The sequence below is a fragment of the Episyrphus balteatus genome, chromosome 3, assembly GCF_945859705.1.
Source record: "Episyrphus balteatus chromosome 3, idEpiBalt1.1, whole genome shotgun sequence".
Taxonomy (NCBI): domain Eukaryota; kingdom Metazoa; phylum Arthropoda; class Insecta; order Diptera; family Syrphidae; genus Episyrphus; species Episyrphus balteatus.
This window is the reverse complement of record NC_079136.1, coordinates 2,471,529-2,490,511: the sequence shown is the minus strand read 5'-3', so window position 1 is coordinate 2,490,511 and position 18,983 is coordinate 2,471,529. Positions and strand designations below refer to the sequence as shown.

At 33.3% G+C, this 18,983-nt stretch overlaps 1 protein-coding gene across 1 annotated transcript in view; it reads left to right on the top strand.

Annotated features, from left to right (window-relative positions):
• LOC129914368 (unc-112-related protein) overlaps positions 1 to 18,983 on the top strand; it is a 64,473-nt gene that overhangs the window by 34,205 nt on the left and 11,285 nt on the right. The window contains exon 2 of the mRNA XM_055993575.1: positions 16,577 to 16,725. Coding sequence (XP_055849550.1) covers positions 16,577 to 16,725 — 149 coding nt within the window. The remainder of the gene's footprint in view (positions 1 to 16,576; positions 16,726 to 18,983) is intronic.

Below are 18,983 nucleotides of genomic sequence, written 5' to 3'. Positions count from 1 at the left end.
TTGAATTACCGAAGTTAAGCACAATAGGTATCAATTCTTTTTCTGCGAAGCGAGAAGAGTTGAATAAGTTAAACTGTCAAACTACATTATTGTTTGTGTTGTAGAACATACACTTTCGTTATGACAGTTTGAATTATGAGTTTAAAGTTATATTTCTTTACCGGCATTTTTATTAATTTCATGCAGAGCTTTATGATTGTTTTTTTTTTAACAATTTTATATAAAAATTGTGTTATAAGGAACATTAGTGTAGTGGCAGGGGGAATTATTACTTCAAACGCGTGTACACACACCTTATTTACTAGCTTAATTAAAGTTATGTATTGCTTAGACATCTGCTTGTTGAACTTTTCAGAATGAGCACTGACTTTCAGATAAAAGCGAAAAAGCAAATTAATAATGAATGTTTGACGTGTGACACGCACTTGTCAAATTATTTTTTGTGGCCACAAATAAATTGAATTCTATACATATATCATGAGGTTCACGCATTTCTATGGTAGTCACTTTAGTGCCCTCTTAAACGCGAATCACAACTAAATCCTATAGTTTAAATTTGACAAATCCGTCAAATATCTTCCATTAACCAAACCAAACTTTTCCAAGGTCGACCTTTGTAAACGTGGTGACTAAAGTCGAGTCATGTAACATATTGTGCGGCTAAAATCGAGTCCTGAAAAGTTGACACAACGGATCAATAACGTTTTCGAAAAATAAAGTCCACGAAAGCATTTTATTTCAATTTCGCCATTTACGATCTTGCCATATAAAAACGTTCTATACCTACTTAAACTTCACCTAAACCATGTTTAACTTCAACACAAAAAAATTATTTTTAAGTATGTCAATGGGTTCAAAATAAAAGTTCATAACTCGTATTGACAGAGCCTTACGAAAGTATTTGCTCATATTGAACCAGACTCTTGGTCTCAATTGAACCATAATTTACGCAATTAATAACTCATTCAGTTTCACTTTTAAAAGCCACTCCAAAGAAGCATAAAAAAACGTTAATCATTTTCAATTGAAATTAATAAACGATATCTCGCTGAAAAAAAAAAAAAACAAAAAATTCCAATTAAGCTTTGTAACAACATCGCCCGACATTTGATTGACATTATTTCAAAAAGCTTCTCCTACCTGGTAAACGAAAAGACAGAAAGACACCTTACAAAATTTTCACCTACGCCCAACTACTTAGCGAATGGAATATGTTATTTTAATTATTAATCATTTTTTTTTTTTCATAATTTGTTTTTAAACGAGAAGCCAAAGTATAGACATATTTGTGTCTGCAGAGGCGTCAAAGTTTTAGCCTGGAGAAATCTTGTTTTCTATTAAAATTTTTCTATAGTTAAACATGTTGTGATCGAATTAAATATGTAGACACGTTTTTTGTTAAAATTTGAATGAAGTCTAGAGAAACAGGAATTTTGTTTTAAATGAAGTAGATCCTAAGTTTTTTGTTCACCTCATAGCCTTACGAGATTATGAATAGACGTCAGATTTTCATTAAGACAAAATAAATAACGGATGAAAGAAATTCTTCAATGGTGATGTGGCTTTATAATTAAGACTTTAAAATAACAACAACATAAATTAATTTAAGTTTAGAAATCATTCATAAATCCTTATCTCTTACAACAAAGCACTTTTAAATCTTTTAATTAATTTACAATCAAGTCTAAGCTCATTATAATAATTCCTAGACAATGCATAAATCAATCACAATTTAGCATTGCAAAAACGACTATTAAACGAGTTTTTTCTGTTGATCTCGCCGGTACAGTGGTATTTGTCACGGTTTTTCGTGATTGAAGTTATACTTCACACGTCACAGATTATAATCCAATGTAATCGGTAGGTTGGTTAATATAGTTAAACTTCATTTTGACATTTGTCAAAAAGTAATATAGATTGCTGTTATATTATTCCACCAATATATACTAATATGGGCGAACTGTCACTGTCTATTTTTGCAAAATTGAAATTCACAATCAAAACCCAAGATATGTATGTATTCAGAATTCAAGGTAATATACACCCGCCATTTTGATGACCTCACGTGTATTTTACAGCTAATGTGAGCACCGCCATATACTAATTCAGAGTTAACACAGAGTTAACTCGGTGATCTAGATATGGCCCTTACGGAGAGCCTTGATATTGAAATCTTTTAAAGGGCTCAGACCTGAGAGGAGAATGAAAGACAAGTAAAATTAAAGGATGTCCCACACAAATGACAACGACAAAAAAGGCAACTGACAACGTTTTGGGCAGAAAAATATTCCACGCCTGAACGTCGACGAACCAGTGTAAAACTTTTGTAATCTAAACAACAAAAAAAACCAGACTGTTGATTTAGTTTTCTTTGAATTTCCAACAAATTTTCTACTGTGTGACAAGAACAAATAGATTATAATATATATTATTTATTTTCCATTTTAATTTTCAATCAGATAATTTAAATGTAAAAAAATAATTATAATCTTAACTAATGGAACTTTCTGATTCTACTTGATGTATTTTTAGCAATCGCCTTACCTTGAATAGAATCTCAAAACAAACATCAAACGATTCGAAAAGTTGAAAGTGAATTAGCAGATAAAATGCAAAAAATTATCTATTAGTTTGTTTTTAATTTAAAATAAAATGATGATGAAAGTTAAATTTGAATTAGAAACGCGACCAATATTTGTTTGACCGAGTTGTTTTAGTGCCAATTTTGTTGTTGTTTGTATTTGTACTAGATCAAAAAGACTTTCATCGAGCACAAAAGTGTGACAAATTTTGTCAGAGTCACATACAAAATGTACAAATAAATCATTGCTCTTGCCAAAAAAATCAAATTAAATTTTAGGGCGGAACTGGTTTTGTTTTTTGTTTATACGTTTATGTGTGTTTTTTTTTTTTTTTGTTATTTTGCACATTTGATGATCTAATAATAAATTTGTATCGTTGCCGCCATTGAGTGCATGAGATAAGCATTCGTAATTTTAAATAAATTATTCTTGTCATTTGAAGCCAACTGACAGATAAGTATGATGAAATAAATTAGTTATGCTCAAGGAAATTGTAATTTTCTGAAGTTAGTGGCAGTTTTGATTTAACTGTCACATTTTTAATTATTTACACTATGTTTAACATTTAAAATTAGTTTCAACGTATTTCAATAATTTATCATAGTCACATATTCATGTACACCTTTCTTTTGGCAACAAACACTATTTAGCAAATTCCGTAAAAAATGACAACGTTCATTTTGCCCGAATTTTTTTCTCGCTCTACTATACGTAAAGCCAGAAAAGAAGTAACTAACCAGTTTTGTTATTGGGATTGAAGTCCTTATGTATGTTCCAGGCAGAAGACGTGTCTTAATATTAGCTTTGAAGTAAAAAAAAAAGTAATAAAATAAAAATGGCGTTAGTAAATAGCCCTGTTCCATTGGAGGTGGTAGTCTAGTAATGGTAGATGTTTTGGTACTATCATCTACTCATGCCCTTCCTCCCGAGTAGATACGTTTTGTATTGAATAATTTGAAAGTGCGTTCAATTGAAAATCGCTAGTAAACTACTAGTAGTATTTTACCATCTCCCAAAGGAACAGAGCTAATGTCATCATGAGTCACGTTCATTTGAAGGTGATAAACTATCATTAGTAAATAATCTAGTACGATTACTTTTGATGTTCGTTCAATGAAAAGTAGTACTTGGCAATGTTTCAACACTCAAAAAATTACGTATCAATCAAAAATACCTCGTCTGTTCTGTTATTTTTTCGTAACCAAACTTATCTCATTCTTCATCATCATTCTTCTAACTGAACAAAAAACTTACAAATTGAAAACAAACGCAATCCATATAAACAATGAATAAATCAAAGTATTTGGCCCCTTGCAGAGTAGCTACTTAAAGAATTTCTTTCCCAATCAAAGGGAGAATATTCATTTACCCATCGATTGCAAAACCAATAAAATTGAAGTTTTTTTTGTTGTTGTTTAAGTTCATACGATTGATTTGATCCAAATATTCTTCGTTCATTTGTCAATTCAATCATAAAATTAATTCTTAAATGCCAAGAGAATTTCAAAATGCATTGACTTTCCATAGTAAGATCAATAAATGACACTATTTTCAAAGAAAAAAAAAAAAACAAAACAAACATCTGAACGACTTCATAATTATAGGCGAGGTGATTGCATTATTGTGTGCACAGTGGGATAGATCAATACCAAAACAAAAACTGTTATACATGTTATACAAAATGAAATAGAATTGCAGGAATAAATCTTAAGAGTTTGTTAGTTGCGTTCCTTTGATGATTGTAGACTCATGAGATAAAATCTAGTCCTACCGACTACACATTCCTTTCTATTCGAGTAAAAGATCATGTAGGTTGCAGTACTAGATCTACTATTATTCACCTATAAGAAGTCTACTACCTCAAAGGAATATTTCAAAGCATAAAATAATCATTAAATTTAAATGTCAAATCTAGTACAAAAAAGTTGTTATCTATGTGAACTTATTTGTACCAATTGGTATAGACTAGTCTAACTGGTCGAAATTAAAAAAAAAATGCTTTATCTTCAAGTTATTTAAATTATTCACCTAGTTTTTCATTATTCCAACTTCCATAAATGATTGCCCCAACGTGCGACAAACCGGCTGCAAGAGGTCAAAAAGTTATCTTGCCCGGGAATGCGTTTCTTGTGAAAGAGATTCCCCATTGCAGTTTAATGGGAAATTGGAGTACTTTTTTAAGTGCAATATGGTGTTGCATCATGTTGTTGTTAGTGTTTTTTTGTTTTGTTTTTCTATTTTCCCATTTGCTTCCTTTGTTTGTTATTCAAAACAAGAAGGTGGATAAAAATAGATAATTAACAAAAGAGGTCTTTAATAAAATATTAAGGTGTATTATTTTCCAATTAACGTCAGAGCTTGTTTTTTTTATTAGAATACCACCCGACAATATAATGTGTACATATAAATGCGCTTTTCCATTTAATTCACGTGCAACCAGGCAGCCAGACGAAATTCCGCACATGTGCCAATATAAAAACAAAACAAAATTCCTGAAATACGATCAGGTTCTTAACAATGAAATGCAGACATGTGGATGTGCTAAAAATCTAATGTGCTTATGCCAATGCGTAGCTATATAACGCCTCTACAAACAGCTGTTATACAGTATTAAATTACTTTCTGAATCAAAGCGTCACAAATTTTTAAAACGTAGTTAAGATGTTATCTTTTCATCATTTCAATTTTAAAAGGAAGATGACTTATCTATCATATTAAATTATGTTCTGGTGTGGATTATATCGATAACAGCTGGTGGTTTAGGCCACTGATCTCTATAATCATCGATCTCTATAAAACACTAGACATTGGATTCATACAAAAATTATGAATCAATTTAAAACTGTGCTACGGAACAAAAGTACCATATAATCCTATGTATGTTTAATCTAAGGCAAAGATTTTTCTTAGAGAAACATCAAATATTTCATTTGTTTTCTTTCGGATTCTTCAGTTTGCCTCAAAAAACTTGTATACTTTATAGGGGATCCACTCTCTAATGTATTAAGGATATCATCCACTGGGTAGTGGATTTCACACAAATTATAACAGTTTTCTTGACTATTGATTTTTTGACGTGGTACTCTTACAAATACTGTCCATTTCTTTTTATATAAACAGAAAAAGTGAGACAAAGTCAATGATCTCATGACATGCCATGATAAATAACACAAAATATGTTGTACTGAGATAGTGACCGCGCACAATTCTTTCTCACTTTTCTAAAAAAACAAAAAATTGAACTGATTATAACAGTGTTAAAATTTGTATGTGTCTCCACTATCCAGTGTTTTATAGATCTCAGTGGTTTAGGCTCACTGATATCTATAAGATGCCAAGTTCTGCCATAAAATCTATGCAATAGCTTAATAACAAAGGATGACTGCTGTCATACATAGGTGATATGATACAGTGAAGAAGTGCGAGCGAATGTACCCGAGCCAATTGAGTTTGTATAACAGTATAACATATGACTAGTATTTAAGCTTAAATCCACTGTTTTTCATAAATTTATAAAAGTAGGTGTGTCTATTAAGTTTGTATAATAGTATAACTGTATAACATTTTCCTAGTATAATATACGCTTAAATCCGCTATTATTTTCAAAAAGCTTACAAAAATAATATGAGAATAGTTTTAATAAGACCTCGTTTGGTAAAATATTTATTTAATCTAAAATATTTGTTTCTTTTTTACGTTTGGAATCGATAACGATTCTATATTTAAGTTGTTTTCTCATAATATTGCTATTTGTATTGATTTTTGGTAAGCCCATTCATCATTGTTGACTGATGGACAATCAATATTTCCTCCTCTTTTTTTATAAGACTGAAGATATTAATGTTTATTTTGTGCTTTTTACTGTCCCATTGAATTTGTACAAATTATTCTCTGAAATTGATATGGTTTCTTTAAAAATAAAAAAAATAAATAAATAAATAATATCAAAACTCCACTGGTATATACAGTAGCGAGCAAAAAAAATGCAAACTAAAAAAGTTTAAAGAGTTTTGAACAAGAACTAAGTTACCAAATTTGGCATATTGAAACTGTTTTATTTTCATTAAACAGAGTCAATTTGTGGAATATTTTACTCCAAAACCATTATTTGGTCAAAAGTCTACCTAAATATGCGTTTTTAGACGAGCAAAAAAATGCAAATGTTTTTATTGTTTGCATTTTTTTTGCTCGCTACTGTATGGCAAAGTTCTATTGATGGCATTTTTGCTCACAACTTTTTAACTGAAACGCAATTATATACAAAGCATTGGCCTCGCAATCATGTCAGTATAATATTTCATATCTCTGTCATGGTCTCTGTTCATTCAGAATTATTAAGCACAAAATATACTCATGTGTATTTATTTAACAAAATGATTTCATACTTCTTTATCTTATCTTATATACTTACAAATGGAATAGCAATTCGCTGCAAAGCCAACAAATTGTATCATATAAAACTGCACAAAACAAAATTGGTATTCAAAGGGAAAACGAAATTAAAATTTTTGGTACAACCTCAAAAAAAAAAAGTTGAATAAACTTAAAGGCTGTATATTTTACGTGTATTTGATCTTTGGGTGCTGATAGCTGTTTATTTATCAAATAAAATATTAAAATTAACTAACGAAAAGTTTACACATTTTTTGATATTAAGATTTCAAATCGATTTCTTATTTAAAAAGCACGTTTGACAATAGTTCCAGTTCCAAGAATTTTATTTCTAATAAGTTGAAGTAGATATAGTTTGTATCCAGGACAAAGTTTTTATATAGTCCCCCCAAGCGAAAGACTAGAGCATGACATACTTTGATGGAGTTTAGTGATGAGAAATCTATAAAAGGGTGATGGTAGTGAGGAATAATTTTGAAGTTCTTAGGGTTTTAGCCGAGATTTGCTTGGTTAAGCCTGGTACGCTGCTCGCGCTAAATTTTAGCTCCCATACAAATTATCGAAAATTTTTATCTGAGCTAAAAACGATCCCATACAAATTATCGATAACTTGTATGAGAATTTTATCTCGGCTAAAATTTAGCGCGATCAGCGTACCAGGCTTTAATGAATAATGAGACTGTTGACTCGGAGCAAGTAAATGTACAAAATCATCGACTCATGAGTAAACTACCACCACCGGGGATATTATGGTTTCACATGTGAATTTTGCTTCTATAAAGCTTTAATAAAGCAGTAGTTTTGCTACTATAAAGCTTTACAGAAGCAGCAATTGTAAGTCGTGGATGAATGAAATCAGAAGTACCTCTACACTGTCCATTGTCCAATTAAACGCACCTAAGTTGCATGACCAAATTCAAAAATACTGAAAATGAATCTTGACACATGTCAAATTTAGGTCTCAGAAGGACGAATTTCATGGTCCAATTGAAAGAAATCTGATTTTTATTTAACAAATTAAATCGCTCGTATTCATTTTAATTCACAAAATTTAACATTATCTTAAATGACAAACAAAACAGAAAAAAAATAAATAGAAAAAACAATTTTCATGTCTGATATGTTAGTGTTGATGTCTAAAAATATCTCCCTCATGTGATGCCACCATAAAATGCAAAGTAAAGGTACCCTTACCCTAAAACATGCAACGTCTTTCCGAATTAACTCAATCTATGTATACGCACACGTAAATTCCCTTTTTAGAAAATGAGGACATGAATCGGGGCTGACATCTAGTGCATTGCAATACACGTATAATCAGAACCAGTGCATCGCATAGCTGAATCTGAGGGCCGGCCGGACGTCTCTTTAAATTTAAATATATAGCTAGTTGTTCTAATAGGAATGCAAAAGTGTCTTGGGGAACATGGGAAAAATGCAAAAAATAAAGGAAAAAAAAAATGAACATCAGAACAAGAATTTGGAGACTGGGTTCATTCATTCTTGGAAAATTTAGTACAATGTTGTTAAACCTCATTTTACTCTTGTTTGTTCTATAGACTATGCTAGAACAAATAAAAAAAGAATGCAAACAATGGACATGAGCACAGATGGCTTGAGCATCATCATTTTTATAAACACACAAAGGGTCTTATCGACGCTAAATGCATAGAGAATAGTGAGGGTCCGCTGGATGTGTTAGGGCAGGAACTGGTGGAAAATACTTTCAACGCCCACAATTGATAATACTAATTAAGCACAAATTGCAATGCGTCATATTTTTAAGGGAGAAGCAGCACTCCATACCTCGCCACATAGATTTTTAACAACAAGTGACCGACCAGCCAGCAGCGTCGAGAGAATTACTTAGTCATCAGCATTATAGTCAACAACACCACCACCACCACCACCGTCTCGTTTCCGGAGCGACTCTATTGTAGCACAATTAGTGGCTGCGACGTGTTTGGAATTCTTCGAATGCTGAAGTCGCCAAAGATGTCGTTGTCGTTTGTGCAATATTATGTGTGCTCTGCATTTTTAATTAACTTTCATATCAAACACAACAAAATTTAAGATTAATTTTTTGCGAGACAAGTCGAACAGCATATTGCAACGTTTAACAATGCAAAAGTGTAAGGACAGTATTAGCAAGCATAAATAGACAAACGTTATTTAGGTTATTGGAGTCTATAATACAACAAAATATAACCGTTAAAATAACAGTTAGCGTTGTTGTGGAAGTGGAATTGTGCATGCTTTCTAAGATCCTTGACATTGCCGTAAAAGATATCGACTTTGGATTGCCCTTTTCGATCCCTATTTAATTTAAAAATATATTGCCTGTCATTAATTCCGTTCTGAAAACGTAGACTTTTGACGTAACTTCACTCCTACTTTAAAGTGCTTCTAAACTACTTGTATTAGCCTGTTATACTAGCCACGGTCCTTTGAAAGTATTAGGTTACTCGGGAGTGGATGATTAGTAGATCTAGTACTACAATTAATACATGATCTTCTGTTCGAATAGACAGGATGTGTTGTTAGTTGTACTAGATCTCTACTCATGAGTAAACGCAGCCATTATTAGAGCTGGTTAAGTACTCGTGAGTAGATGATCTATTACATTTACTACTAGATCTGGTCAGCTACCTTCTCCCCAAGTGTTTTTGGGTAAAAAACTCCAAACCGGAACGACGACCTTCAGACGTTTTTTTGTCGTCGGTCGTCGTTGGTGTGGGACAGCCTTAAACGTCAAAAAAGTGACAGTGAGTTCTACGACAGCTTCATTGTCAGTTTCGTTTGTTCTGTTTCATGATAAATTTATGATATGCAACGATTTGAAATCGTTTTATGCTAAGTTAGTTACATTGTTCAGGGATCTTTAAAAGCCTAGAATATAAGTCTTAAATATTCTGTTCTTGGTATGACAAGTTTTACCGCTCTACACAAATAATTTTTTTTTTAAGAAAAGGAACCGAAATTATTTTTGATGTCCCTTATGTTTCAGTATGACTGAAAAGAATGCTATACTTTTCACAGAATAGAATGTGGCTAACATGCAATTTTCAAATCATTGTCCAGTCTAGTCGAAAGCAAAAAAAATACAATATTTACTACATATATATGAATAAAATGTAGGTACTTTTTCTCCCCTAAATACCTCCAAGGGATGAAGTAACAAAGAATTCTATGAAGACACACCTTCACATAAACACCAAAGTCAACGACGACACGGCTGCAAACGACTAGACAAGTTGCTTGATATTCTTTGAAATATCGATTCTGTTGTTTTATGGTTTGTGTACTTTAATTTTTAATTTTGCGTTCTGATTATCTCGATGGCTTGCTATGCTAGCTTAAGTTAATAAATCACTCACAAGAGCCCGCAGCAGATTTGCATGAATTAATTTTTTTTTCTGGTGCTCCACTTATAATTGAACAAGACTACATAGCAATACAACAACAGACATTCAACACATGCCCAGAAGCTGATAAATTGGCGACCTTAACAAAGAGTTCTTCTGCAGCATATACACGAGCAAGTAGATATATAGCTTCACTTTCTTCTTACAGCAAATGAGAACACAATGATTAAACCAAAAAAAAAGCTTTTTCCTCGAACAGTCCATACATTGGGGTATGTTTTTTAAAAGACTGTTTAAAATTATATGGAACGGGACGAATGCAAAATGGCGGGAACCGAAATTTCACAATTTCACTTGAAAGCCTCTGAACACATTACTTTTTTTAAATAACATTACCTTGATTTTCAAGCTTTACCAGTTAATTTCAATAAAGTAAACGAACAGAACTAATCGTATCTTCGTTAAGTACGTAGTGCAGCCAACATCTAAAATTTAAATGGCCAAATTTTAAGCTTATCTCAATTATCATGATGTTTGCGAATGAAACGCCAACTACACTTCACATCTTTTCATGTGGCTATGTAGTACTAGATCCAGAGCCGGTTTTAGGGGGGGGGCAGCCTGGGCCGTCGCCCAGGGGCGCAAGAATTGAGGGGCGCCGCAGGCGCCCCGAACTTTTACAAAAGTTATATAAATAACGAAGTCTTTCCAATCGATGTTTTATTTTTTTTTTTACATTCACAAAGGCGCCCCAATTTTTTTCTATTTTACATTTTCAACGGCGCTCGTATTGTTTGTCCTAAACTTTTTGAAGAATGAAGGCGCCTCCCAATTTTGGGTTAATTTATTTGGCTTCCGGAAGGACAATGGTGTCCAAAATCTTCGTTCATCTTTGAAGAACAAGGCGCCCCAATTTCTTTTGAAAGACTAAAGCAATCCTAATATTCCTCCTACCAATTTAATTTTTGCAAAGGTGCCCCTATAATAATGAATAAGGAAAGAGAAGGGAGACGGACAGAATCCCGAAATTAAAAATCCAGAAAGCCCAAAATCCAGAAAACCCTAAATTCCGAAAACCCAAAAACACAAAATCCCGAAAACCCACAATCCCAAAATCCCGATTTCCCGAAAACCCAAAATCCAGAAATGCCAAAAATTGACAGCTTCTCCATTTCTCATAAAAACTACTTTTCTGTGCGTTGTTCCCCCCTCCAGGGCACTCTAAGTCATTTCAATTAACTGTGAAAAAAATCAGAGTTTCTCGGGTTTTCATTTTACATCGAACACCTCAGAGCTTTAGTTTCATCAGCGAACATCGAACACAGAGATAATAACTCTGGTTGAAAAAGGAGCTACAAAAAACGCTTGACAACGAATTCGGAGCGACCCAGAGTGCCCTAGAGCTCACAACGAACAAACCTTATACTTATAAAGGTATGTTGTTTTCGATTGGCCGTCCGGAAGCGCCTGGAATCATTAAAAAGCGTGCTGCAAGTTTTTTATTCTCCTAGTGAAAAAACAAAAACAAAATAATTGATTTTTCACCAATACAGATATTAAATTTTAGAATTGGGTGGAAGCGATTCAAAGTTTTTTATTGGATTTCAGAATGAGTGAATCATTGAGTGATTCCAATTTAAAACGACATTAATGTACCTTGTTGAAAAAGTTTTTGAAAAAATATTGTTCAAATAAAACCAACTGTACTTTGTACTGTAACTTTAAATGTGTTTAAACAAAAAAGTCAGAGATAAAGGTAGTCTTGTCAATTGAGCCTAAATGACATGAATAATTAATTTTTTTTTTAAGTTAACCTTTTTAAGTTAATACACTGCACATTTTTAATAAATGCATTAACAAGTATATGAGAGGTAAGACATAATCTGCTATTGCTTTTTTTCGTGATTTTAAAAAATTGTTTTTAGATGAATTTTTTTTAGAGGCGCCACTTGCAATCTTGCCCAGGGGCGCCGGTAGTGCTTAAACCGGCACTGACTAGATCTACTTATCATATAGTCTACCTACTCATGAGTAATGAGAAGAAATCTACTACTGTCAACTACTTTTCCTATCTAATGGAGCAGAAAACCATGTCTCGTTGTACTAGATCTACCAATCATCTACTCATGAGTAGCCCCGTTCCATTGGAGGTGGTAGTTTACTCATGAGTAGATCTAGTACTACAAATAACATAGAATCTTCTACTCGAGGAGATAGGAACTACTAGATTTCTACTCACGAGTAAACTACCACCTCCAATGGAACAGGGCTAATATTCTATCGTCTTCAAAAGTGACGCGACTAATAACGCTTAAGTTGGTGCATGCATCCATTTAAACTCAACAAAATACAGTACATGGAAGTCGGAACTGTGATTTTCAGGCTTATTCATTTTTGGATTTTAGTTTTTGGAACTCTTCAGAAGTCCTCGATGAAAATGCCAGAAATTGTAAAAAAAAAATCAGATAAATATTAGAAACTGTCATTGCCTTATTATATATATGTGCCCTTAATTATGAAAGTGGACTAAGTCACTCCTAAAAATGGCATCAAATCTAGCCTAAAAATAATTATTATTTAAAGGGTAATGTTTATTTGAAAGCGAAATTGCAGTAAATAAACTTCTTTATTGCTCCTCTAGTGAATTCATAAAAGAAATATAATTAAATCGTTATAAGAAAATTAGTATGTAAGTTTTTCTTCAAACATGGGCACATATATTCAAACTAGATATTCCCGAGATCTGTTTGATATATTTTCAAAATTAAAAGCAAACCTGTACCACTGTAAATTGTGTTGTCGCCATCATTGTTATGGGATCTGGTTTTTGGTTTGCAAAAATTCCGATCTCAGGACATCACATCATTGCCGCATCGTATCGTGGTATTAATAAATTAACAATTTATGATCATGTGGGTGATGTCAGAGATTATTTTTAGCTACATAGTTTGACAAAAGCGAATTTCTGCCCAAGTCGAGAGAGAACAACCAAGAAATAAAAAAGAGAAATTATATTCAACTCGATAACAAATCATTCGTTGAATTCCTCGCGTGCCAATTGACAGTACTGAAGTACCCCTTGGTGCAGCACTGTTTGATTAAATGTTATAGTTTATGGGAGAGAGTTGCGACTGAGGGGGCATTCCTAAAACTTTTTTTACGAAACACAGTCAAGGTATCTTTGATGTAAACCTGATAAAACGGTAAATGTGGTAAACGAACTGTCAAATTTTTGACATATTAACCACTTTATCACGTTTACATACCACGTTTTATGAATACCCCTTTTATGTGAACACAAAATCCCAGACTATAGAATCATTGTCATTGTATTCATCGTTCTCTCTAAGTTCAACTCAGGTTAGACAACTTTATTTTGCAGATCCATCGATTGCAACTTCTATATTTCATCAGTTTGGGGCCCGCCCTATTTAACTATGCCATGAAAGTGCGAAATAGATTCTTTTACATCTAAGATGGTGTACTCGGGCTGTTTGCATAGGCAGCAACATCAGATACAAAGAGAAATACATCAGTGTGCGGCATCAACACAAAGTATCGATATAGAGTGAGGCGGTTTGCGAAGCAATGCGACGTAAACGGCGCGGCGGTGAAAAATGCAGATCGGACACGGACCGTCATTAATGGGGCCATTAGAGAGACGGGAGAAAATTTATGCGATAAACACGGAAGCTGATCTGATGTATGATGTCGAAGATGTTAAGCGATTTTTATGTCGTGGCTTCTGAGCACGCAGTTCAATTGACCTAAATATTTTGTGCAGACATTCTTCTAGAATCTCAAAAGAGAAGAGGCTGGCACTCGTTTGTTTCGGTTGTCGTCTTTGGTGTTGTCTTATATATCTTTCGTATCGAATACCAGTCGAGTCGTGCTACTGAATGAAATTCACTCAAAGGAGGTGTAACTAGGTTGTCTTTTCACTTTTAAGTTAGAAGGCATCAAGAAGTCGTGTTAACATATTGTTATGTGCTTGCAACTTGCTATGTAGTTAGTTTCAAGTGTTTGAAATAAAATAAAGAAAATATATGATGTCTATTTTGTAGGATAGAAAAATAAAAAAGTAGGTGCTGGCTAGCAAGCGTTGGAAATATGTTTGTTTGAATTCTTGCATACGAATAACTATTTTGCAATTTATGGTTCCTAAAGAAGGGCATCGCTCACAACCAGTTTCCACGTTTAAGGAAATGGGATTGGACAGGTTCAGAAACGCTTCGGGCTTAAAAGTTAGGGAGTGATTGGTGATCTGTCCTTCCAATCCTTCCAATTCACCCAATTATATTGGAAAGTTGACTGGAAAGATAGTCAAGAAAAATCTTCTTAACTCGATGGACTTAGGATTATTAAATTTAATCATGTCTAACCCTTACTTGGTTAAGAATAAAACTGGGGTCTCTATCTTGAAGATTACAAATATGCTGCGCGTCATTCAGGTTACTCCGAAGTACTCGAAATCTAAACATTATGACCCAATTAAATAGAGTTCCCCAACTATCTTGCTACCATGGGAGCATTTGTACTTTATTTTCTCCATTTTTCAAACATAAGTCCCATTTCAAAATTATTTACTCCATGCAACAGACCAGATGTTTGAAGGTAATCCTGATGCATCACATTGACTGCCAACGCCGACCGACGTTACCATTAAAACATTTCAGAGAAGGAAGGAAAAGTAATTACCAGGGTCTATTTATGGAATTCAATTTTAAAGGCACGTGCTGCTTCAAGTTAAATTCTTTTTGTTTTTTTCTTTTTAATGCCTTGACTCAAAAAATGCAAATATTGAAATGAACTGCTTACGCAATTTTCAATATTCGAATTTATTATTGATGGACTGTGTCTGTGTGGAATGTGGAATGCTTTTTGAAAACATACCCGACAGTAGGTCTGTACGTTCATTGACTGACTAGAAAGCAATGCAAAGATGCTAATTATAGACCAATAAATGGACTTCCGAAAGGCCAAAATACGAAGCAAATCAGGCAATTTGCATTGTAGCACGGTGAGCATAAATTTTGCATCGCGCATGCAAATGATGATGATTGCTTGCTTTGGAACAGGAGACACCCATCCGACTGGTGGACGCCAATAGTATAATTTTTTTTTTTTTTCATTTTCAAGACTCATGCTGAGCAGCAAGTAACACACTCAGAGTTCCTTCGTTTAAAAATAATAAATGTTATTAGGCGCCATTGGAATTGGGGACGTGTGTATTCAGTACAGAGTACAGTTTAATTGTTGCACTTGCATGTTAAATATATGCATGTGGATAAATTTGATATTTTATTGGACGCCTTAAAAAAAAAACACCCAGGCAGCAGTAGTATAGTTGTTGTCACGTGAAAACACTCGATGACGACCGTCGGGGGAAATAATGGTTTGTTTGTGTAATTTAGGAATTGCAAATAGTGTTTTTGTTTTTAATTTATTGTAATTTGTTTGCATAATGAATATTAAATAGACCAGAAATAATAAATGTTGTTCGTTGTAACTGTAAACAAGCTTAATAAATAATTCGCTATCTATTTTAGACCAATTTAGTCTAGTTAACGGGTAAATAAACAAGAATGTATTTGAAATATCAAGTTCCCTCGGCAATTTAAATGCTTTAAAAATTTTATATAATTGGTGGAAGCCGTCGGAAACTAATGTGTAAATCCTACGTAAAGTTTCTTTCCGAAACGTCAAAACCAGAGTTACCTATAATGAACAAATGAAACGGATAGAAATCTGTCATATAGAACCAAACATTTTTCGCTTGCATTCTTTCTTTTTTATTTTATTTTTACTTGTTTTCTTTTATTTTATTTGAGACTTAACCCTCTGTCGGCACACGGGTGAGAATTTGGCAGGACAAAAATAAAAGGTGTTCACAAAAAAGTGTCTTTCTAAGGGTGAAAATACTTTTTTTGGAAATTGTGAATATAATATTCAATTCCTCGGAAAATTCTACATCAATTTCATATATGATTCTCTATAAAATAGTGAGACAGAAAAAAGTTCTAGCAAAAAAGAGGTGTGCCTACAGAGCGTTAAATAAGTTTTCTTCAATAAAATGCGGTTTCTAGCGTTGTTTCCCTCAGTTTCGTTCAGTTAAAACAACTGAACGATAAGTTTCTATCGGCTAATTAAAGTCTATTCCATTACCGTCAATTATAATTCTTTCTTTAATAGAAAAAAAAACTGATAACCATTCTTCAATTTTTTTTTTATTTACAGAAAATCCAAAAGATTGGTCAGATCATGCCCTCTGGTGGCCAATGAAAAATATTTGGTTAACCCGAACTCGTTCTACATTGGATCAGGTTGGCGTACATGCAGATTGTTTGTTGCATTTCACACCTATGCACAAAACATTAAGAGTACAGGTAAGTTTGAGTGACCTAGTTGTGTGACGCAGTGCATCACAATTTATAACTTTATAATCTGAATATGATAGGTCTGACTTATGACCTCGTGGAGTATTTATACCAATTTTATAGTACGGAGACAAGTCTCTGGATAGAGACAGCTTGTCTGATATTTTCTTGAAATTAAACAGTTTTTTGTGTATATTTAAATATTTTTGAATAAGGGATATACAGAATACAAGGTAATATACACCCGCCATTTTGATGACGTCACGTGTATTATAAATCGAGTGTGAACACCGCCTTACATTTGAATGTGTTATCTATGGAAAGCAACAAATACAACCAGAACCATAGACAAACAACTACCAAGATCAGAAAGTATCATATAGTTAATCTATGGAAACTTCTTATAAAAAAAATTGGAAAAACAGAAAGAGATATAGGATAACGAAAATCTGAGTAGGTATATAACCTTATGTTAGTGCCTGGCTACACAGTGATTTTTCAATCGATTGAAAAATCACATGCGGTGGCTACACTCTGTTGTGACCAATCATGGTATAAAAAGAGAAGGTATGATCATTAGAAAAAACTCAGTATCGAGAACTGTCAAAACTTATGGCTACTTAAGGTTTTGACAGCCCAGCCCATTGAAATTGTTGTTGTAAACAAATTTGTCTTGGAAATTGTTGTTGCTTTTGACTTTGCCAAATGCCAAACGTCAAAACCTTATTACCCCATTTTGTAACATGGCGGCTCTAATGATCATACCTTGTCTTTTTATACCATAGTGCCCAATCACGTTCCACTTTTACATTTTCTAGGAACAAACGTCAAAAAGAGGAAAAATTTAGCAATGGAACTGTACTACCCTCAGAAAATTCAGTTTCCTTCGTGAGCATCTTCTCGCTTCACTCCTCATCCCTCTTGTCTACAAACTCACTGCTTAGGCGATTGAAAAATCACCGTGTAGCCAGGCACTTAGGTATGTATATCTTGGGTTGTACGTTGTACCCATGGTATAAAAAGAGAATTTATTATCATTAGAAAAAACTCAGTATCGAGAACTGTCAAAACTTATGGCTACTTAAGGTTTTGACAGCCCAGCCCATTCGGAATTTCGCTCAGCCGTCAGTACCAAACGAACAAAAAAAAAAAAAAAAAAAATTGTTTCGTAAACCGGGTGAAGACATAAACAAACCAAATTTTCAAGGACGCGCGCAATTTCAAAGCATTTTTTGTCTGTAAAAAAAACTCATACAAATCGATTTAAAGGGTTTTATGGTAACTACTTTCTACTAAAACTCAATCTAGTGTCTAAAAATCGAAATAAATACTAAATTTAAAATACATTTCTATGCTATATTTTTTGTTTTTTTTGTTTAGTTGGTTTGTTTTTGCTGGTTTGTTTTGATTTTCGCCGAGTTTAAAACGTCAAAATGGTAACTGTAAAAGGAAAGAGAAGACAAGGACAAATGTTCGAACTTCCCAATTGAAATTGTTGTTGTAAACAAATTTGTCTTGGAAACTGTTGTTGCTTTTGACTTTGCCAAATGCCAAATGTCAAAACCTTATTACCCCATTTCATTCGTGACTACCGTCACAAACAAATTCAACTAAATGCTTATGAGCAAAAGCAGTCCAACCATATATTTAGTTTTATATAAATACTGACCGCCACGAGGCTTTACAAAAAAATACTCGAAAAAGAAGGCAATACTTTATAGCCACTTTAGTACAATAAAAGCTATTGTTAGAATAAGATATAAAATGTAACCTAACTTTGAAGACTCAATAAAATTCAATTCAATTCAAAATTACCCCATTTCGTAAGATGGGGTAATCACACCTTGTCTTTTTATACCATGCGTACTATAACACGATGCCTCTTGAGTCCAGGACTCAAATTTGACATTTCTCTTTTGATTTAAAATTTGTTGTTGTTGTATCGCACCAAGAAGCAAAAAGAAATGAAAGGGAATGTTGAAAAAAGAAAAAGTAAAGAAAGAAACGTCAAAAAAGAGTCTCAGAATTTCGACCCACGACTCTCTGGTCGGATAATTTTTTGTTTTATCTTTTTTTTTTGCGCTCATTACGTTTGAAAAGAGGCGCGCCTCTTGAGGCTTCATGTAATAGCTGACTAAGGACAATTCTTTGCTTAACAATCTGAGAGATGCTTATCAGTGGGGCTTTTAACTAGAGCCTACTATTGCACGTGTATTAAGGTACACGTGCTACACGTGTATTTAAATAATTCGTGCCGAAGCACGTGT